The sequence below is a fragment of the Perissodus microlepis genome, chromosome 22 (assembly GCF_051167445.1).
Source record: "Perissodus microlepis isolate ML-2025 ecotype Zambia chromosome 22, ASM5116744v1, whole genome shotgun sequence".
Lineage (NCBI taxonomy): Eukaryota > Metazoa > Chordata > Actinopteri > Cichliformes > Cichlidae > Perissodus > Perissodus microlepis.
Genome location: NC_140481.1, coordinates 4,569,817 through 4,593,281, shown reverse-complemented (window position 1 = coordinate 4,593,281; position 23,465 = coordinate 4,569,817). Strand labels below are relative to the sequence as shown.

General features: G+C 42.5%; 1 protein-coding gene across 1 annotated transcript; it reads right to left on the bottom strand.

Annotated features, from left to right (window-relative positions):
* Nucleotides 1-1,730: 1,730 nt before the first annotated feature.
* Nucleotides 1,731-22,774, bottom strand: lpcat1 (lysophosphatidylcholine acyltransferase 1). Its single transcript, XM_084919702.1, has 14 exons — nt 22,493-22,774; nt 16,692-16,831; nt 14,238-14,452; nt 13,811-13,923; nt 13,640-13,700; nt 9,901-9,959; nt 8,769-8,803; nt 8,296-8,350; nt 8,093-8,175; nt 7,895-8,020; nt 7,380-7,533; nt 4,920-5,018; nt 4,430-4,568; nt 1,731-3,917 (listed from the first exon to the last, which is right to left on the bottom strand). Exons 1-14 carry the CDS (start codon nt 22,577-22,579, stop codon nt 3,784-3,786), a joined length of 1,500 nt encoding a protein of 499 aa, XP_084775828.1. The 5' UTR covers nt 22,580-22,774; the 3' UTR covers nt 1,731-3,783.
* Between the last annotated feature and the right edge of the window lie 691 nt (nt 22,775-23,465).

The following is a 23,465-nucleotide window of genomic DNA, read 5'->3' as shown; positions in this document are numbered from 1 at the left end:
CACAAAATCAAGCAATTAAAATTTTTTTAATTAAATAAAAAAGTCAAGTTCAAGAAAATGTCAGAAATTAATCCAAATCTAAATATCTTCCTTTATCCAGGAGCCCAGTTCATCCACGGTTTGTGTGGAGGAATTTTTAACCTCGGTGGATCTCTGCTCCATTAGCTGTACGTATCACCAGAATAAGGTACAGCATCCTTCCAAAATTGCATTCATTTTTCACTTCATAGTTCTAAACACAATATCCCACAATGACAAAGTGGAAAAACTTTGCTTGAAATTTATCAACTTTATTAAAAATAAAACAAAAACATGTACAAAAGTATTCACAGCCTTTTCCATGACACTAAAATTTAACTCGGGTATATCTTGTTTCCAGTGATCATCCGTCATCTGCTTCTACAACTTGAGTGGAGCCCATCTGTGGTAAATCAGTCTATTGGGCATGATTTGGAAAGGCCACCTGCCTACATCAGCTGTAGTTGACAGTGTATGTCAGAGCACCAAACCGTGAAGTCCAAAGAACTCTGGTCTGTAGACCTCCGAGACAGGATTGTATCGAAGCACATCATCCGTAAATGGAAGAAGTTTGGAACGTCTACCTTCTTATTGAAGCAAGTGACCAACCACCCAGTTTTCACTCTGACAGAACTACAGTGTTGCTCTGGGGAGAGAGGAGAACCTTCCAGAAGGACAAGCACTTCTGCAGCTCTCCAACAATCAGGGTTGCATGGTAGCGGCCAGACTGAAGCCACTCCTCAGTAAAAGGCACATGACAGCCCAGCTGGAGTTTGTCAAAAGGCACCTGAGGGACTCTCAGACCATGAGGAAAAAAAATCACCAATCTGATTAAACAATGATTGAGCTCTTTGGCCTGAATGCAAAGTGTCACGTCTGGAGGAAACCAGGTACCGCTCATCACCTGGCCAATACTGTCCCTACAGTGAAGCATGGTGGTGGTAGCATCGTGCTGGGGGATGTTTTTTGGCAGTGGGACACTAGTTGGGATCAAGGGAAAGATGAATGCAGGAATGTACAGAGACATCCTGCTCCAGAGCACTCTGGTCCTCAGACTGTACCTACAAACATGATATATTTTTGTTTTTAATTTTTAAATACATTTGCAACAATTTCAAGCAAATGTTTTTCAAATTGTCAATACTTTCAAGATGAACTGTGGACTTTTATTTTATTTATAAACCTTTGACTCTAAACATTATAGCTGGCAGTAGAGCCATCCACAACCTGAGTCAGAGGACCACGAGGATCATCCACTTTGTCTCTACGACAAAATAAGTAAATGTTATGTGAGCTGCTTCTTTGGCCCTGCAAAGCAGAGGTACTACAAAGGATCTCCAGTGGATGCGCTGTGATGTTTCCCTGGTCACCTGGATTAAATCCAGGGTTGTGTTTACTGTAGGGGGGATTTTTGCTTGGCCAGGATGAGGGCTGGTGATGGATCCCCAAATACGGTGAACAGATTCCAGCCCTGCTATGTGGTCGGCTGCTGCTGCTGTTGTCTTTCATGGCATATTCCTTTGAGGCAGGAGTATCTGAAGGAGTCTGCAGTGAGGCGCTGCTCAATGAGCAATTTATATGTCCTCAACAAAGCTTCTTCTTTAGACCCCGAAGGCAGGTCTTAATTGTTAGACGTGATATCTCCACTCTCCCTCTCTGCTTTCTTTGACTGTTTTTTCTTCTCTCTCCTCCCACCCACCCTCCCTCCCTGCAGCTATTAGGAATTGGATTTGGAGCAGAACGATCCATTTAGTTTCTCTCCTCCATTTCTATCCCTCTCTCCATTTCTATCCCTCTCTCCCTGCTTCCACACCTCCTCTGTAGGTTTCTCTCATCAAAGCCCAGGCTTAATCTGTCTATTTTTACCTCAAGGAATGAAAGCAAGGGATGAGGTAATGCTTTTGCTGTCCATCAGGTGGGCAGTGGTGCATGAGCTCTCTGGTGTACATAGCATACGGAGCTAGTGCCACCACGTGGACCGAGATGAGAAGAGGTCTTACAAAAGCAATAGGATGAGCATGAACAGAACTGCCTTTTCATTAACTCACTAATAATGATCAAAAGAAAAACACAGAGAACATGACAACAGATAAAGACGGACAAAAATCCACTGATGATAGCTTTAAGGTAAGTGTGACCCACTGCATTGATTCATATAAACACTGTCAGGCAGTTTTAGAGAACTCAAAGCATCTTAAGATACAACTATAAAAGCAGAGCTCCCCCTAGTGGGTAAACACAGTAAGTGACTATGACAAAACAGAAGGTTGTATTTATAAAATAAAAAGCAGAAAACTTTGATTTCTGCTTTCAATTTTAAAACATAATGGAAACTAGGCATAAGGCATGAAATGTGACCATCACAGATCAACTTTCAAACTGCAGAAAAACAAACCAAAAAAAAGAGATAGATGCGTGAAAGCGAAGACATGTTATTTATCAAGTTTTTAAAGATATGTTCATCCAAATACCGAGCCGTCATCCTTTGCAGTGTTTTACGAACTGTTTAACGCAGAGGTGGAGAAATTGTTTTGCTCATCATATAACTGTAGGTTCATGCACAAACGAAAGTATGAAGGTAGTTGCAGGCAGCAGTCTAACATCTGGGCCCACATTCATTAAGACTCTCTGAGCAGGAAATCAGACAGCTGTCACGCTGGCACCTCTTTAGTCGTGCTTTTGAAAATCAGGAGTGAAAGCACTGAGGGAGTGTTTTAACTTCAGTCTGGGTAAATGCAGACATTTCATCCAGATTTTCACTAATAACTAAAACTCCACATGAAAAATCATCCGAAATGTCATTTAAAGCTGAGAATTGTTAGTATTTTCAATCATGCTCTAATTTGTATATAGTTTTTCTCTTATGGGGAACCTTTTGGATTCTAATCTCTAAGAGCAGTTTTTGAACCCGAGAGTACTCTGAAAACTTTTTTTATTGTGGAGGAAAAAAAGAAAAAGTAACAGATAATCCTGCAATTTACTAGTGGAACGCATCCAATCCTGCTGTCAGGAGAGCAGGCAAGAGCCGATGCATTGTGGAAGTTTCCATGTTATTTCTGCTGGGGAGAGAATCACTGAAGAGGCCCCTGCAATCTAAACACAGCACCAAAACCCCAGTGGTGAGGCCCAACGAGGAGGAGGAGGAGGAGAAGAACAATGCTGGTGCTACAGCTCAGAAACCACAGCTGTTATCTCTGACTTTGCATAAAGCAGACACCTAAATGAACAAGCTTGTTGTTGAATGTGTGGTGAGATGCAGTAACACCCTCAAAGGTACTTGTACAGTAAGCAACACACAGTCTGGACATTGTAATGCAAATGGTTATGCAAATGTACTGCAATATGCTGGTGACGCGTGAAACTTTAATGGCAGTAATCTGGGAATATAAACACATAAATATGGGCCGAGATGCAAAGTGTCAACACGACAGCAGGTATTGTGCTAGTGTCCATTAGCCTGAGATAACAACAGTGCTAACCTTCCAATACATAAGGATACATAAAATCCTCCTTTTTCAATCTGTTCTTTATAAACATATATATAAATATTTGTGGAGCACACAAAATGTATCTTAATATTATAGTGGGCATTAAAAATAAAGGAAGGCAAAGAAAGAAATAAAAAAATAAAAACATTATCTGGATCAGGAATTCATACTCTTCCTAAAAGTTTTGCCCTTTCTCTACCTGCACTTGAAGGCACCGTTGTGACAGCATTGATGGGGTCTGATAGAGAAGGTAAAAAAAGTGGCTTGAGTCTGTGAGTTAGTCGTCTTTGCTGCGGCTCTGGCCGTTGCAGCTCTGAGATCGGCCTGTGCAGAAATCCCGTGGATGGTCTTTAAAGTGGAGGCAGTCCAGAGCAAAGTGTGGAAACTGCTGGATGTAATGAAGAAGATCATCTGGCAGAGATGGAGTGTGAGATTAAAACAAATGTTAACTTTACATTTTTACTAATCAAAACACTAAACTTAAATATAACATGTAATATGTGGCATCTAAACAGCATATGTAATTAGCTCTTTTGTTTAGCAGCATTAGCATAATTACTCTGATCATTCTAGATCATTAGAGATGTGGCTATTTTGTGCAGATGGGTTGTTTTATGGTAAAAATAAAAAGGTTCTTTTATTGGACAAGAAAAGAATGCTCACAGAGGCTTTGACAGTTTCTAGAAAAGGCAGATGGTGGATGTAAAATCTCGTCTAACAGATGGTATTTATTTTCTTCAGTAAAGCCGAGAAGAAATCAAATGTGACGGTGACAGCACAGACGAAGTGGGGGACACACTGACAGATGCTGTCAATCATCTCTAACGTGGGCTCATTAGTACAATGGTCCTATAAATAATTTGACATCCCTGTCAATGTGTTAAAATGCTTAAAACATGTTACAAACAGAAACAGGGTCTTACCATAAGTGATCTTTCCTGTGTCGGGTCCGAGCGTTAAGCACACACTTGAAAGTCGCACTTCCTTCACTCCTAACATGATTTCCAAGATGCCGGCTAGCTCCTCCTCCAGGATTTCCCCGCTCTCCTCGCTCTCGTACATCTGCGAACCCGGCACGAAGCGTTAGCACAATGCTAGGAAACCTACACTGGTACACCTGTTAAACTGGTTAATGAGCACAGGTTAATCATAGCGCAACAACTCCATGCATTTAGGCCTGTAGACACAGTCAAGGGGACCGGCTGGAATCAAATCAGCATGAGAATGAGGAAGAAAGGTGACTGCTGGTGCCAGTCAGGCTGATCTGAGAATTTCAGATTAACAGCACCCTGTTAAATCTATGCTATATGGAATTAAGGCAGCTCTCAGGGTGAAAGCTGATACTAGCAAGGTGTACTTGCTCAGCTGTTGGTCAGTGTATGTTAAACCGGAGTAAGCAGTATAAAAACTTACCTTAAAGGCCAGTTTGAGGGTTTCCATGGACTTTGTGGGTCGACGAACGGTCGACAGAGCGATAATGTAGCGCCTGAGGTCTATCTGTCCATCTCCATGCTGGGAACAAAAACACCTCGGTGAACAAAAGGAGCAGGTTAAGCCCCACACTTACAGCACAAGTATCCATTGATCTGATCATGTTATCGATTGAAATGGAGGACTGTGGTGTACATATGAAGTCTCTAGTATATTCACCTACTAAGCACTAACCCTGATTTTAACTTTGTGGCGGTGTCATAGCTCCAATATAGACAAGGTTTCAAACTAAATATAGACCACTTTTAGCCCAAGCACTTCAATTATTTAATTTATTTAAATATAACATGTTTGTTGTGAGGCCATGGTCCTCAGCCGGAAAAGGGTGGAGTGCCCACTCCGGGTCAGGGACGAGACCCTGCCCCAAGTGGAGGAGTTTAAGTATCTCGAGGTCTTGTTCACGAGTGATGGGAGAAGAGAGCAGGAGATCGACAGACGTATTGGTGCGGTGGCCGCAGTGATGCAGACACTGCACCGGTCTGTTGTGGTGATGAGAGAGCTGAGTATAAAAGCGAGGCTCTCAATTTACCGGTCGATCTACGCCCCTACCCTCACCTATGGTCACGAGCTGCGGGTAGTGACCGAAAGAACTAGATCGCGAATACAAGCAGCGGAAATGGGCTTCCTCCGAAGGGTGGCTGGCCTCTCCCTTTGAGATAGGGTGAGAAGTTCAGCCATTCAGCCACTGCTCCTCCACATCGACAGGAGTCAGTTGAGGTGGTTCAGACATCTGACAAGGATGCCTCCTGGGTGAGGTGTTCCGGGCATGTCCCACCAGGAGGAGGCCCCGGGGCAGACCCAGGACACGCTGGAGAGATTATATCTCGCAACTGGCCTGGAAACGCTTTGATGTTCCCCCGGACAAGCTGGAGGAGGTGGCTGGGGAGAGAGGGGTCTGGGCTTCTTTGTTTGGGCTGCTGCCCCCGTGACCCGGCCCCGGATAAGCAGAAGAAAATGGATGGATGGATGGATGGATGGATGGATGGATGGATGGATGGATGGATGGACGGACGGATGGATGGACGGATGGATGGATGGACGGATGGATGTTTGTTGAGAGGTCAGCATAGACAGAATCTACCCAGCTAACTATCAAGCCCAACCAATTAAAGTATTTTATCAATATCAAATAATTTTTATTATTTTAAAGAGGCTATGATGGTATTTGACTGCATTTAGGACTAGATAGCCACACAAAGTTCAGTCTACGCACAAAGATGCCCAAGTTTTAAATTTAAAGTGGACTCATTACACTTTTCCAGCTGCATATTTTTATTCCTGAAGAATTTTACTAGAGAAGCTTTGGATGACTCATAGCTCACAATAATTCTTATTTAGCTTATACTGAGCCTGTGAAATAACACTGTTTCGGTTGCCTTTCCCCTTCCTTTAAATTAGCTTCTTTATGGTTGGCTGCTTCTTACAAACAGATGAAGCTGCTGAGCTCACAACTAGCAAGAAAAACATCTATTTGTTGATGCCTGTGGACCATCACAATGCCTAATGTTCATGCCTCCATATTAACGTCAGACTGTAACTGTGTGATTGTTCACACAGTACAGAGAAAACCATCTAGCCTTAATTTAAGGATTCAGCTCATAAACTTGTTTTTTTTTTTAAGGAGTTTCTAGAAAATTGTCGCTCCTTTGAGCACCTTGTAAAACCCTCTGTTTATTATTAGATTTATGTATCAGGATGCCACAAAGAAAAGCACTGTTCAAACTGTGGCTCACTATTAGAAATGTATCTTTTACCTTTTTAGGATACATACAGGCAGAGTTAAACCACACAAACCCTGTGTTGTGTTACCGATAAAGTGAAATGTTAAAGGCAGCAGATCTGGTTTTAAACTATGCTCATTTTAAATGGTCACAACACTAAAAACAGATTCAATGACAAAAATCTAAAACTCTACAAGTAGTTTCTATCAAAAATGCAGGAGAAGAAAACTTTGCAATTTCTTCCAAAAGCCTCCAAACTTCCAAACATTCTCCTCATATCCTAAACATTCCTCTGTGGCCCGTCAGTCCTGCTCAAAATGCCTCGCCGCTACCCTTCACCCTGCAAACACATTAACTCTGAAGTAAAATTCATTAACTTTACCTTTTTTATTCTCTGCAATGAAAACTTTATTTTATTTTATTGTGACTTTTGTGAATTTCTAAACACATTTTAAGAATTTTAATCGTTTTTATATTTTGCAGAAAGAAAGAAAATAACAGATTTTTATGTATTTTTCTGTGAAGCTCATTTTATAACTTTGTGTGATTATTTGAGCATAGCTGGATCTTTTAAAAAAAATAATTTTATAAACTTTTTTTAACATTAAATCCACGTTTATACATTTCCCTTTGCTATATCTTGCGCTTCCTTAATGTTTACCTCATCAAAGAAGCTGTGAACTTCTTTAAGTGTGTCTGTAACAGGGAGGTTGAGGAACTGGGCAAAGTCCTCCAAACCCAGTTTGTCTCCCTGCAGCTTCCTGGCTCTCCTGGCCTGCTCTTCAAGCACCCTGTCTGTTGTTGCTGCTCTCAGCCTGTTAGAACGAAGCAAAAAAAGGAAAAACCTCAAAGAAGCCAGATTAAATATGAGTAAGTCATACTGGAAACAACACTAAAAAAAGACAGTACAAAGTGTGGAGTTTCCTCACCCTTTTTTAAAACAAATCCAGGGGGAAGAAAAAAAAAAAAAAAAAAAGGAGGTCCAACATAGTTATAATTATACTTATGGTAAATTGAAGTTCATTGGGGTTTTTTTGTTTTGGCTTTTGGTTTTGGTGTGTGTGTTTCTGCTCAGCCACCAATAGGTGGCAGTGTTTACACACTTTTCCCAAAGTGTTGACTCAGCACCCATCAACCAAGCAGTTTAACTAGTCGTTCCAGTCTCCCACCACTTACCCTAAACGACATGTTAGCTGGTTGAACTCTAGGAGGCTGCGATAATCATATATGCCCAGAGGGCCGTGCGATAGGCTGATCTCAATGTCATCAAAGGACAGGTCTTTGAGCGGCAGGTCCAACGCCCTACGAGGACAGAGAAAAAGTTTTGAGTCAAGAACATCCAAAGCAAGCGTGCGTTGATCATCGGACACTTACTTGGCCATGAGCTTTCTGACGTTGCTGGCGAACAGCGCGGGGTTTTCTTTCTCCTCGTTCGATGGACTGTAAACAGGCAAGTACTAAAGAGAGAGTTCAACTCAGTCTTGTTGTTGTGACACTGATCATACTGCTCGGCAACATAATAAATGCTGAATTGCAATAAGTCAGTTTGCTGACTTCTGTCATACGAAACCGCTCACCTCAATCTCAATGGAGTTATGAGGCTGACACAGAGTGAGCCACAAAATGTGAAACCTGGAAGACAGAACAAACAGCTTCATCTACACCCTGATGGAAATAAACCGCTTTTAACTTTAATAACACAGAGTGGGAGACTGTGCGTGTTGTTGTTTTGTGTATATTCTATGTAACCCTGGGAATGCGCTGGAGTCGATCACACCCGACAACGATGTTTGCTTTTAACCAGCCTGTTACACGTGCACCTCTCTGCTCTGGTCGGCTAAAAAACAAAAAAAAAAAAACAAAAAAAAAAAAAAAAAACAAAAAAACAGCACCAGGTCCCTTTTTTGGTGTGTGGTTTTTTTTTTGCATGCTGTGCTTTTTTAACGCTCCCTGATGGAACAAAAGTGTCCTGGACACACAGCCTCGCACACATATTCCCAGCGTATCCCCACAGTGGCTGTAAAGGTGTGTGAGAGAAAGAAACACTCACGCTCCGGGACCTTTCCACGTCCATGTAATGGTATCCTGTGGAGAGAGAACCAAACACCCCACGAAGCAGTTTTATACAAATCCACAAACTCTTTATGTATCCATAATCACTGTGAGGCACACTTATTAAGTTAAACATAGCATGTGAGCAGAGATCCTTGCCTGTATAGAAAAAAAATGATGTAGCCACAGTGACACCACCTGTTGGTTTGCAGAATATTGTTTTTGAAGCCTCAACTTTGCTTTGTGAAAGCAAAACACCTCACTTTATATTTTATAAGATGGAAATAGTCTAATATATTTTTCAAGGCCATCACATTTAAAAGTCAGACACAAGGTAGGCTGCAATTCAAAATTGCATTAACCAATAGTGACGCTCCCCTGAAGGAAGGACGACTGAAATAAAGCTGTGGACTCTCCCCTCACCCCCAACCGAGAGAAGAATAAAAAAAACATAAAACCCCCTCAATTCCACAACACTTCCTGCGTGCTGCTATTCCACACTCAGTCTCATAACGTGAGAGCTGCCAAACATGACCTGACTTGACCTCGCATCAAAGAAGGCGGCCATCACTAAATTAACAAATGCAAAGAGACTGAATGGAAGCACATCTTGTGGTGCGCAGAGAAAAAACAAACTAAGAAGCAGTCACCCTGTCCTTTATTTTCACCTTCTCTGCCTCACTTAACTGTCTTGCGGTGCCACGGTGTCAAAGACGTCAGCGCAGTGAGTACACCGAGCACCACGGGAAACAGTGACAAAGGCTTCCGAGGGAATGAAAAGAAAAACGAGGTAACAGGAGCTGCATGTTTAATGAAAGAGCGGGGAGAGGTGCTGAGAGAGAGACATGACACCTCTGTGTGCATGTGTACATGCGCACGTATGTACGATGCGTGTGTGCGTGAGAGACAAACAAAGGATGAAATATCATCCCACTACAACATGAGCTCATTCAACACAAGAGGAACACACTAATGCGAAGGAAAGAACTCACTGCATCACAGGCGTGTCAGTGTGGGTGTGTATAGTGTACGTGGAGTCACTATAGATGTGACCTACGTCTAAAGCTGCAGGTATGGGAGGAGCCACAGAATAGGATCAAAAGGAAGAGGACAGGATTTATGGTATATACCAGTTTGTTTGGGTAGCGTAGTATCACTGGCTGCACTGGGAGTCCTGGGATGAAAGCACCTGAGGAAGACAAGAGGAGGAGGAAGGTGATGAGAACAATCTGGTATTTTTGCTAAACGTGATTGATTGTCCCCAAACCCAGCTCAAAGCTTTTATTTGAATCCTACTTCTTTATCTTGTGTCAGGCGTGTCATACGTCAAATTTATTTGTTTTTATAGAGTCAAAGTAACTGTGAAATTAGCAGTATTTGATGGAACATGATGGGGAGGGGGTTTCCAAATAGATTTTATGAGTATAGAAAAAGAATAGAGTTGGACTGCATCAACTGGTTTAGTGAGTGATAAGATCATAACCTCAAAATAACATCGGGAACAGGGACAGAGCGTTTCCATTGAACTCTATTATATCTTGCTGATGATGGGCAGGCTTATAAAAGCTACATACAATATTTATCACTGGACAAAGACCCACTCAAGCTATTCAGTAACTTATGAATGGATTGCAAAGGGTTACAAATATTACACATGAGCATCAGGCTCAGTTTACCAACTTTGTGTGTCTGCTGTTTAATGCTGGCCACAGACCATACAATAGGTTTTTAGAGTTTTGATGAATAAAACATCTGCCTGATGCTGCTGTGAATGAAGCTGCTTATATCACAGCAAAACAGTGAACATGTAGCTCAAGCTGAAAGTCACCAAATCATCAAAACTGTACTATAATCAGCTGGTGTAGATTTAAAACCGGGTTTTCTTTTTCCAAGATTCAAGAAAATGTTGCTAGAAAAAAAAAATAGAAATGATATATCTAATATATAACAAGTTCCTTGTACCCTGTAAATGAAACACATAAAGCTAACTACACAACAACCTGAAAAAATTACAGTAAGTAAGTAAAAGAAAACCAGACGCATGCATCATGAATCACCTAGCTCAGCGTGTATTTGAATAACAAGCCCTGGAGGCAGGGCGAGGAGGATTTTAATAGTTGTTTAATATCAGCGATGGAAAGGCTGATGGAGAGCTGGCATATTAACTCGGGTGTAAATCAACAAAGAGTCTCCACCAACAAACACTGATGAGTGGCTGAGACCTGCATTTAAAATGAATAAAGTTATAATTAATTGGGTTTCTCGTGAGACTGTGAGAACGTGAAGAGGAGTGAAAGAGATCTGCAGCATCTGAATGATAATGATGGACTATAGTAAGAGGACAGGCAGACAGATGAGGAAAGAAACGCTCTATTAAGAGACTGAAACGAGAAAAGGACATAACTGCAGTGTGCATTCACACACAGGTGGCTTAAGCACATTAACACACACACACAGTTTATCTGTTGAACTGGGAGCCAGTGATGAGATGTAACAGGAGGAGACACATCCAGAGAGGACCGGTAACACATCGCACAATGATCTAACCAGACACACACACACACAGTGAGTGAAAGCAGGACAGAGTGTGACCCACAAGGCTCACTGCGAATGGCCGAATTATGGACTGGAAGCAAGGGGATTAGACAGAGCAGGCAGGGAACAATGGCTGACAACGTCACGCATCATATCCACACACACACACACACACACACACACACACGGGATGTGAGCAGAAAAGCAAGACCATAAAGAGATGAGTGCAACAGTTCTGTGTCCTGAAGCAAGTCACCGAACCTCCACACTCGCTGTGTCAAAAGAGAAATTCATTTAACCAGACATCTACACCTCGAGTTGGCAGCTATGGAGTCAGCCTCATTCATAAATAATCGTTTACAAGTCCACGCACACTACGTGAAATGTATACTGAACAAAGCAAACAGACCAAGTGTCTCCATTAACAGACACACCCACTACTAAGAACTATAACCAAACACAGTCCTCAGGCAACAAAAGCACCAATGAACCTAATTGTCACAAATGTTTTAAAGGGATACATGAAGTTATTCATGTATTTGTTTCATCCTTTTAGAAAAGTAAAACATAAGGTGCGGGGGCCAGAATCAGGCCGGCCAAGACTCCAATCTAGTCCACTAGACAGCTTTAGAAAATGTGAAGGAGCACATAGATTTTGAACTTAGCTGTATTTCACCTCCACCCCCCAGTGCCATCCATACTACAACATGAGCAATGAACTAATAGATAAACAATTACATGTAAAAAAAACAACCAAACATTGGATTTTAGCAACTATTTTGTTTTTGTTTTTTTTATCTACTAAAGTTTACTTTAAAAAAAAAAAAAAAGAAAAGATATTTTTCTGTGAATTAACGACAACTTTCTATTTTGTGATTGCATGATAGTCTGCGCAGTGAACTACCTGAACTTTTTCTGAAATTTTACACATTAAATCAAGTAGTTTCACCGGTCGGTCCCACTTACGCTCAAAGTCGGCTGTAGGTAAAATGAGTTTACTCGACTACGCTGCTTGCAACTAGTTGGTTAGTCTGTTGTTTGGAAGTTGTGCAAAAGGGGAAGATGGTGTATGTGGCGGGGCATGGTCTGTGGTGCCATGCCTGCCATGGTTCATTTAAAGTGGTGCCGAAACCCAGCAGGCGGCATGGCGGAACTGCAGCCGGCATGGCGGAACTGCAGCCGGCGGTGTCACGCTGCCAGCAGGAAGAACTCCCGGACTGGATCGAACGTGGGAGGCAGAGGATTGAAAATCTGGCAGCTCTGATCGGGTTCTGGCCAGCACCGCTGCCACCCCCACCGGCATTCCCCGATAGCGAGGGAGTGGAGGAGGTCCAGACTGTTCTGGCGCCCATCCTGACCACCAGGGTGAGGCCAGGCAGGATGCAGCCAGCCTCCGCGCCCATACCCACTCCATGGGTGGGAGCGGCTGCTGCCAGGCAGGGGCCTACACCCGTTCCTGCTCCCCAGAGGAGGGCCTCTGAGCAACCGCCGGGCCCACCACTGACTCACGCACCTGCCCAGCCATAGGTGGAGGACGAGGTGTGTGAGAGATCGGCGCAGCCAGAGATGGAGGTTGAGGCGCCTGCCAAGCTGGAGATGGAGGTTGAGGCGCGCAAGGCTCCTGCCAAACCAGAGGTCCACATGCTGTCCGGACCGGCCTCACTTCCACCAGAGGCTGGCGCATTGTGTGATCCTGTGCGGCAGCCGCCCGCCAAGCTGCTGCTGCTGGACATGCAGGCGGTCCCCAGACCCACCTCGTCACCAGCCCCACTGGATACGTGGGAGGCCACCTGAATGGACACCTCCCGGTAGCTGGGCCGGGGGTGCTGATGGTCAGGGCTGATTCGGCCAGATGGCTCCCCGGCCTCAGTTGGGCGATGCGGGTATGTAGCGGGGCGTGGTCTGCAGTGCTGCTACAGGGAAGGCGGACACACCTGAGCATCATCCGCAATCACACCTCACCGCCTTAAAAGTCTGTGGCTGTTTAATGGGGTTGTTGTTGCTGGTGTGTGTTAGGCTGGTGGCTGGAAAGCCGCAGCCTAACACTGCAGTGTTACAGCACCAACAACTGTGGAAATAAACGTAGATGCTGAAATGCAAGAAAACATGAACGGGTCTGCCGTGGTTCATTTACAGTGTAATAATGAGCCTTTTACCATCGAGTGAAAATTTCTGACTTGATGGTGGGTCTAGATGGAAATGAATGAGATTTTATCAAGGTAGTTTGCATGCATGATGAGTTCAGAGCAGTTTTATTGAGAACCAGTAAGAATAAACACACAACAAGACTATCTTTACAGTCAGGCCAAAGCAGGAAGTGGACTGAATACATACCAGCCTTGAATAAGATTAGACCCGACCTGTTGGTGCAGGTCCCCTCCGGGAATATCATGATCTGCAACAGACGCAAATCGCTCTTCATTTCTTGTTTGAATTTGCTCTCGCTTTTAATTTATCACCTTTAAATTCCCGGGTGTCAGCTGAGATCAGATCTCTGTAGTTTACCTGAGGCCACTTCCCTCCAGAGCACGCTCTCCGCCTGATTTCCTCGACAGTTTTTCGTCTCGAGTCTTGGTCTGACCGAAACACGAACACTGGCCTGATGTAGCTGATCAAAGCTGGGAGAGGATGATGAAGAGGTGGATTTTGGAAGTAAGCCACAACAAGAGAAATAATAATAATAATAATAATAATAATAATAATAATAAGTGAATTAATGTTCAAAACACTAAATAAAAGAAAACTGATGGAGAGTTGACTTAACAGAATGCACAGTCTTTGTCACACTACTAGAAAGAAAGAAAGAAGAAGAAAAAAATCTGGAGGCATCTAGAGCTCAGCTAAATCAATTTAGTTACCTGTCTGAATGCATTCTGTTACATTGTGCATATGCTGTACATTAGTATAGGAATTTCAGTAAATGTACACTTACTGCCCCAGACTGGGATGCTCCTGCTTTCCAGTTTGGTGACTATGGAGCACATGGTCATAGTGACTGGGATGGCATCAAAGTAAGAAGAATGTGGTGCCACAGTGAGGATGGGCGCTTCAGAGGGTTCTACCCGTTGTCCCTTCACTTTGATCCAGTGGAAACCTCCGCAAAACCACATAGCTCGCATGATCGCTCTTAGACACAGGTCTATAAACCTGACGAAGGACACACAGACAGCTGCAATTTTCTATAGATCAGGGGTCGGCAACCCTGGGCCCTCGTGTCACAGCTGGCACACGAAGGGTTAACTGATGGCACGACACGCAGTGAATTAATCTGAGAAGGTGCATAAAAAAATAAATATCTACGGTCGGGCCACCAGTGCACATCGCAAATTAGCTCGCATAGAGACATTAGTTGTGTTGTTTCTTAATGACGGTATCTTAGCTAACAACCCCAACTACCAGATTCAACTTGTAATTGGCTAAAAATCACTTCCCCTACCGGTCAGAGGGACGTTGCTAGCTGGCAGAGTTTTCAAGCGATGTTGAAATTTACACTTCCCGACACTTCAAATGCCTCAGGGAGCTGTCCGCTCAGCGCAGCATCAGCACCACGGTAGGGCTGTGCGATTTGACCAAAATCTCATATCCCGATATAAGAATTCTATCGTCCCGATAACGATATAAATCACAAAAATGTAACATTTTCTGTAAATTCTGTGACTCTCGGGCAGCTCGACTTGCGGGAAGTGTTTCCAGCTGCGTGTCGTGTAGCTGGAGTCGAGTGTTTTAACCGATGCATGAAACTATACATTTTTAGACATAAGTTGTAACGGCCGCCGTTTTCTTTGTGAGTATTTATTACACGGCGTGCTGCGGGGAAAAGCCTGTTCTAACGTTTGACTCTAAGGTTTATTTTTTAGCACCTGGCGGCTCTTTTTTACTTCTCATCCGTAAATAATCTGCTCTTTCACGTGATTCAGTTTATTTTGAAAAGTCTCAACAGGATCTTGAGCTTTATTGTGAAAGGTTTATGTGGAACATAAACAAGCGGACACGCGATGCTGTTACCGTAGTTGTTGCTAACCACAACGCATAAAATAGGCGCTTGTCCGTCTGTAGTGTGGTTATATTAAATATAAGAGAAAGAGAGAACTTTAAGAAATTAATATAGCCACTACAGTGACCATCAAAACGATGAAAAAATATTGCCGTAAACAGTTTATTTTGCGACACCACGAAACAAACGATAGCGTAAAATGAAAGGATAGACGTTTTTATATAGTCATCCGATATATATCGTTATATCGAACAGCCCTACACCACGGAAATACATGGATACATTCGAAGACTTTCAGGTGTATGGACCAATGTTTTCTTTTCTGATCAAACCAGAAAGCTTTAATGAGCAGCTGGATTTGTCTCGCATTAACTGGCTGGACACAGAGGACACTGAAATGCAGCTGATTGAACTGAAAAGCTCGACTCTGTGGGGGTCAAAGTTTGCAGAACTATGGACGCAGCTGGAATCCACAGCTGTGCGTGTTCACAGAGCTTTTATTCTCACCTGCTGGACGTCCCTACCTGACAAGTTTTACTGTCTTAAGAACACTGCAGAGGCCTTATTGGCAGTATTTGGCTCCACATGTCTTTGTGAGCAGATTTTCTCTCACACGAGTGTCCTCACGTAGCCTCTGAATGCTGGACACTCGGAGACCTGTGTCTCTGAGTGGGAGACCAGAGATCACATTAACATGTGTGTCTCTGTATTAACAAACATGCCGTATTGGCCCAGTTTATTTTTCTTATCAGTGTTGTGAGGAGACCATAAATAGCATTGCGTTTTCTGTTGTATAGTTCCTTTGCTGTTGGTGTTCTTGTTATTGATAAAAAGTGTTTGTTTGGGGGTTTTTTCAAAATAGCTGATTTGCCAACATCTGCGAACAAATATAATTCTATAAAGTTGTTCTGTATAGTGTGTAACTGTTGATATAGAGCGTTATTAAATTTATTGCTAATGCAATGGTTGATATGGCACTCATCATCAAACCACTGCTATAGAACATATTTATCTTCAGATTGTGAGTGAGTGGCTAAATCTGTTCATGTTTTTAGCAACAATTTTTATTCATCCACAGTCTTTTTCACTAATGTTGTGTTTTCTATGTTTTAAATACAGCAATGTGTTCAATATTTTATTTTTTAGAGGTTGTCAGTAACGAAGAACCTGTAAAAATGACAGAGTGCTGCATTCTAATTATTCACACAACTAACATTTGTATAAAAGCATACCAGCATGCTGATGTTATACTGAGCAGACAGTGGGCAACAGTCAGCATCTCAATTTATAATTATATATTGCAATACAATTTACAGGATGCTGAGATTTTCACACATTTCTGTCTAATCCCACAAGTCTTAGTAGCACATGGGTGCTTTCACACAAACCCACCTCCTCCACCACGACTGAGGCTCGATCGCAAACTCCAAACGTCCCAGAGAAGCCGTGAAGGCGAAGGGCCACGCCAGCAGCATGAGGAAAGAGACCAGCAGCAGCCGCACCGGAAAAACTGTAACTGACATGAGTCCTATCTGCAGGGACAAAACACACAGAGACACAAACAGTTACACTGCTGCTGCTATTCCGCTGCACTTCAACAACCTGCTGTTTACTGTAACATCCCTGCTGTGTTTTAGCCAACTGTCAAAAAAACAATAATTAGCATAGCATACATTCCTATACAGCTGAGAAACATGCTATTACATTTTACAGTGTCAACACTCCATCTGTGCCTTCAGCAGAACACAAAACCACATAATTAACACTAACTGTGCTTGTCTAATCGCGCTTTAAAGGCCCAACACAAATCAGCGGTTTGCACTATCAATGCCGATTACCTAAAGTAAGAATAAAGGGAGGATATAGGCTTAATTGTGTTTGCATCTAAACAATGTTTATTTCAATATATTAACAGCAAATCATCCTAAAATATACTCTTATTCACACACAGCCCTTTCTACAGCTGGTGTCGTTTGAAACCACAGACTCTATGTAAAAGATCCCATTATTTGTGTGTTTTTGGGTGTGGCAAGCCTGTGACTCGCAATTTGCTACTGAATGAGTATACACGGCATCCTCAGGTTCTCAGTCAGATCCAGCGTTTGCTTAATACATCTTTTTTCCTACAAAAAACCTCAACTCCAACAGCTACATTGCTAATATCAAAGCTTTGAAGAACAGCAGTCCACAAATCAACCGATTGAACCATGCTGACTAAAGCCATCTTCTACTTGCAGTGAAGACTGAAGAATCATTCGGTATACAGGAGAGTTCATGTTCGACTCAATGATGACAAGGTGTCTAGATCGTGTGCTTTAAATCACCCCTCTGCCGCTGTGCTTGACAGTTGGTGTGAGGTATTAGGTGTGCTGATATGCTGTGTTTGATCTAAACCAATTGGTCTCATCTGTACAAGGACATGGTTCCAGAAGTCTTGTGGTTTGTCCAGTTACATCTTTACAAACCTGAGATGTGCTGACATGTTTTTTTTAACATGCTAACTGAGGCCTGTAGCCTGAGCACTCAACAGTCTGGTCTTTGAATGCGGTGGGATGTCCACTCCTGGAAAGGTTGTGCCGCACATCCTTTTTCTGACAAAACCCCTGAAAATTCTGTTTGTTCACCAGAGTTCATGACTACACATCAAATCTCTGGGATTACTCATGAATTACCTTAAATAAGCCTCAGATCTGACAGTTAGTTGCTACTTCTATTGCCTAATGTTATGACCATAAAGGATTCTGTTAGTGTTTCTGTTTAGTAAAGGTCACTCATGGTGACTGGATGACTCTCATTGGGTTTAGCCAACAAAAGTTCACGTGTGTTGGGTTTAGTTCGCAATAACTTTACATAAATACGAAGGTAAAAAGGATAAAACTACAGGATGATAAATATATAAATTGAGTTGACTGACCTGTCATGACTTTTCTCTTACTGTGTAATGACAGAGATTTGGCAAAGTCACGGCCTCAAGGGCAAATTCAAACTGTGTAACATTTAAAAGCTCCTTCGTTTTGCTCGTATGATCTCTATTTGATCCCTTCATTCTACACATTTATTGCGCTCCCCCTCTCATTAAGCTCCAAGCCTGCCTTACAGTGATCCACAATCATGCTTCTCGCGTATCCATCCATCAGTCTCTCACTCTCTATTCCAAGTCGCTCAGCTGTACCTTCATTTATCTTGCCGTTCTTCCTTTTATAGTTTTCCTCCTACTTTGCACTGGTGTGTTTTTTGTCACCCCTCAAGGGAGTCATATGTAACCTCCCCCTCCCCTCCTGCTCCATCTTTCTCTTCTTCCCTGTGTAGTTGTCTATCTGGAGGAACCCAGGTGCACTCTTTAGGGCTGCATTAATAAATAAACAGCAATGGGGGTGATTTATAATGCTCGAACGCCTCTCTCCACCCATCCGAGCTTGTGCGTCACCATCAGAGCTTAACAAGTCCATCTGGGAGGATCTGCTGACATTTTCTCAAGAGGTGGCATAATAAAACGCAGGGCGGGGCAGAGGGGTGCAAGTTCCAGTGTTTTAGGAGAACGCCGGCTGATCCTTGGCTGAAGATTTGAAATTTGCAGTAGAAATGCACTTCAAGAGCGCTGAGCTCACTTACAGCACACAGAATAAAAGTGACTACAGATGTAGATTTTTTTTCTTATTGTACATTAACGCACAATTTGTCTGTGGCTCAATTTGTTCAATATTGAACGTTTTAATCTTTCACCCACTAAAAACTGTATAAACAACTCAGATTAAAGCAGTCACTGAATTTGAACACTTTGTCACGTCATAGTAACTGATGAGGTTGCTCTGTTGGACCTAATGCTAAAGAGATTCTAGGAATCTACAATCTTAACACACATACGTGTACATCCCTATGTATGGTTGCGTTAACACTTTCAGGAGGCATTTAAGGAATGTAGTGACTCAGTCTATCTTACTTCTGACTACTTTCACTTTCTACACACACAAAGAAACAAAGCAAAACATCTGGCACGTACCTTAAATGTGACAAAAACACACAGGGGTCTGGCCAGGCAGCAGAAAGTTAGCTAGATGTGATGGAATAGTATTCTCCCATAGGTGTTCACTTAGGTTAAGATCTGGTGAATGTGAAGGCTAGATAGATCGGGGAAATGTCATCCCAGTAGAGACCACTGCCATCAAGATTGAACTATTTTATTATTTCTGACCTTAAGTCCCTCGACCCCTGGCTCTATAGATGCACAGCTACAATATTTATTTCTGCTTGACATGTGGCAAAACGTGTCATTTGTAGGTGAAAACACAGAATTTGTAGTTATTGGCTCCCCTTTGTACAAAGAAATATTAAAAATTATTCTGAGACCATGTTCTACAGGTTGTGCTGCACGAATTGACATGCAGAGCTGCAGATGTGCACATTTTGTCTGTACCTCACAGCGTCACACTTTTAAAAGTTTCACTACTAGTGGTTGTTAGCAAGTATCTGCAGACCGGTCAGTGTCTTCGATGCAGACTAGTGGCATCCGCAGCAATCTGATAGTCCCTAAATCAATCACAAGCAAGTTTTTGGTCTAGCACCCTCTTTGTGACCAACTTCACACAATAGCCAGAAACCCCAAGACACCACTTGAGGGGAATATGCAGTCTCAGAGCTCGGCCTCTGGGCCTGTATGATTGAGGCCATAGGAGTGACTGATACTGGGATATCATGATGGGTGTTTCAATTTTTAGAGGTTCAACAAACCACCTATTTCAGAAAAAATAATCCTCATATAAATGGTAAACTTGATGATGATTACAACGGATCAAAATCCACTAAAATATTTTAACACTTCCGCTGACAAACCATTTTCCCAAGATACATTACTCCCCTGTGTATTGTGGCTCGCTACAGTTTTAACCCGTTAGGAAGGTAATTGCTCTTGGCTAATTGTTTTCATTGAGGCAGTGAATGTGTACCCAGGAAGCACTTAACCTGTCCTACCATTTGTCATATTTCGGCTGCCCGTGCAGCAGGAACTGAAGCCAGGCAGTAGCAGATCAAAGCCAAAAGAAACACAACTTTATACACACACGCACTGTTAAAGCCGTTTCTGGTATTAATCCCCATCCATTCGCCGGACATCGCAGCTCTGTTTAATGTCACAGGCATTTTGTTTGTGAGCTTGAGAGCTGGCAGCTGTTCGCCATTCAGTAATGTGTGACTCAGCTGGAATGAGCTTCATTTGCTGACCTGGTTGGTTTACGGTGCTGTGATCATGTTTGCTGGGAAGTTAGAAAAGACATTCCAGGAAGAGCAGCACCAATCTACTGTCTATAGCAAACAGATTCATATGCATTAAGCAACCATGCAGCCATATCTCTAGAATCAAAAGCACTGAGGAAGTTGCGTTTTGTCGCTTTCCTTGTTTTCCTTCAGGCAAAACGTGTGTTTGTTTACACGAGCGTATAAACCCTTCACAGGTTCTGCAAGTGGAAAAGCGTCCCTCTGGAAGCAGAGCAGCAGGAGGTGTGAACCAGACACAGACACACACATGGTCAAGTTTACCTTTGATGACCTGCTGCGATCATATGGCACAGACACGCTTCCAACCTAAAGCACACGCCAACTGAAAAACTGACACACTCAGGCACTAATAAGAGGGGACGGTGGAGTTAAAAGCTTTCAGCAAGCCAATGTCAAGTGGTTGATAATAAACACACACAGGACTTTTTTTTTTTCAATCATCTTATCTCGGTGGATTTGTTAATGGTTAGGCAGCAGTGAACCAATTTTCAGACCCTTGTATGTTTCGTTGAGCATGAAAGCAGACACCTCTGGGCCCTGGAGCTATGGGAGAGGTAACCTGAGGGGGTCGATCAGGGCTCTCTTCATGTTTTCACATATACCTTTAACTAGATAACATGATTTTCAGTTGATCAGTAATTTGTGTTTAGGACACTGGCATGCTGTCAGCAGACCCCAAATCACTTAAGTCAGAAAATCTGCTGAACCGCTTGATTAATGAGGAATCATTTCAGCCATACTGCTCTCCTCCAGCAGCGAGCCAACTGATGCAGGAATGAAGCCACAGCTGTCCTGCTGAAGAGTCTTTTCTACATTTCCATGCTTTAGAGCACATGCCTTATTTAAACTGTACTTTTCCCATCTTTGCTTTTCCTACTGCTGTGCAGGCTTTCACCACTCCGGCAGCCTAATGAGGACTATCTGAGTACACATTAAACTTGTTTAGCTGTCAGCTTGTTTAGCCGTCGGCTAAAACTCAAGCGTAAACACAGCCCAACTGTGTGTGCACTCAGTGAAAGGAAGCAGCTGGAAATGCAGAACTGTGGCCTAACAGAAGTGAAGTGTATGTTGGGCTGATTAGCATGTGTCACTGTGCCAGCTAATCAGGTCAATATGATAGTGCACAGGGTTTCGGTCTTGCAAGGTCTTCCCATCCACAGTAGGCGTGTCATTAAACAAAACATTAAATAAACAAACAATGCAAATGTCTGATATGCAAAAGACGGTCAATTAAGATTCAAGACTGGCTTTACACACCCATCCAGGAAAATGTGAGGAAAGTGGCTGACTCCACAATGAACCCACAAAGCTTCAGATAACACCAACAATGCAGGAAATGGGTCTGCATGGCAGGTGCTGCTGTGTGGGTAAGACTGAACAGGTGCTGCTGTTTATCTCTGAGAAAATAGAGTTCATTCAAACGTTTTTAAAAAAGACAAAAAAGGACTACGTTTTCTATTAGCAGCTCTTACTCTTGCATGATTTTCCTCAACACTGAATGAATTCACAGCATGTTTTTAAATCCGCTACGACACAACTTTTCCTTTTTAAAGGGGCACAGAAACTAGATTTGTCACCACACGGTTTTTGTCCTTTTAACCTGTTTGCCGTCATTTCAGCTGAGTGTCGGACCTGAACCAGGAAACAACTTTTTTCCTAGACAGTCACACAGCATTATCACACTGCTGTCGGTTGTTGAAACCCTATCCGTGTTCTGTGTTTTCCTCGTCTGTTTTTATTCCAGTCAACATTACCGAATAAGAGTCATGAAAAACAGCGTCATTAAAGCGTCGGTAAAGTTTAGGTGTAGGAAAGTCACTAAACAAGCAGCACATTGTGGTACGAGGACGGAGGAAGATGTCTATCTAACATCATCTTAGACAAACACAGTTTATAACTTGTTATTATCTTTACTGTCTTACCTTTATTTTTTCTGTCATGGTCAATTTGAGCTCGTGCAAGAAGGGGTTTTTACCCCCTCCTGAAGGGCGACTGTTTGAAGGCTTCATGGTGAACGACCTAACCCGCAAATAATAAAAGAAAAATGGTGCCTCAGTGTGTCCTGTAACTCTTTCGCTGATTTTATTCTGCTGGAGAAGTCTTCCCCCTCAGTCTGTCACTCTGTCACGGACACCGATGATGCTGACTGGGTGGAGAGGTGTGCCGCTCACCTAATGCTTCAGATCAAGCCAGCTAGATGAAACCGGAAGAAGCGACTGTGTTTGTGTTCCCGTTGTAGGTTTCAAAATAAAACGAACGCAATTCCTCCTCATTGTAATGATGCTAAAGTGAACAAAAAAAAAATCATAAAACTGAACACAGGTGAACACCATGCTATTTACCGCACATGAAAAAAAAAATCATTCCTTTTTTTTAGTCTTTTAAGCTGGAAGCTCACATCGAGCTTGTTATTTAAACCATCGTGTTGAAGCTTTTACTTTGAAAGTAACGACAGTGCAGGGCAATCAAATTTGACATATCTGCCTTCTTATAATCGGTCATCTATAACAGAAGACTCTGAGTTGGGCCAAAAAACGTCCGGTGATTGCAAAAATAATATATAAATATTTAAACTGTTGTAAATAGGCCTATAATCTGCCAAGCATATCTCACATGAATGAAAACAGTATTTTTCTTTAAACCAGTCTCACATTTTAAAAAAACGTGAGATCTCGTTAATAGGACAGCATAAATTGCAACGAATATGACGAAATAGTTCTATAAAGATATTTAACTTAAAGGACTGAATTGATTATAACGTAGAAACAAACACAAAGAGTCATAAATATACTTGCAAAAACATGTAATTTCTTTATTTCATATATAACACTTTCATAAGGCTCCTTACCAATATAACGAAAGATATTGCACATTACCTCTACTAAAACTAATACA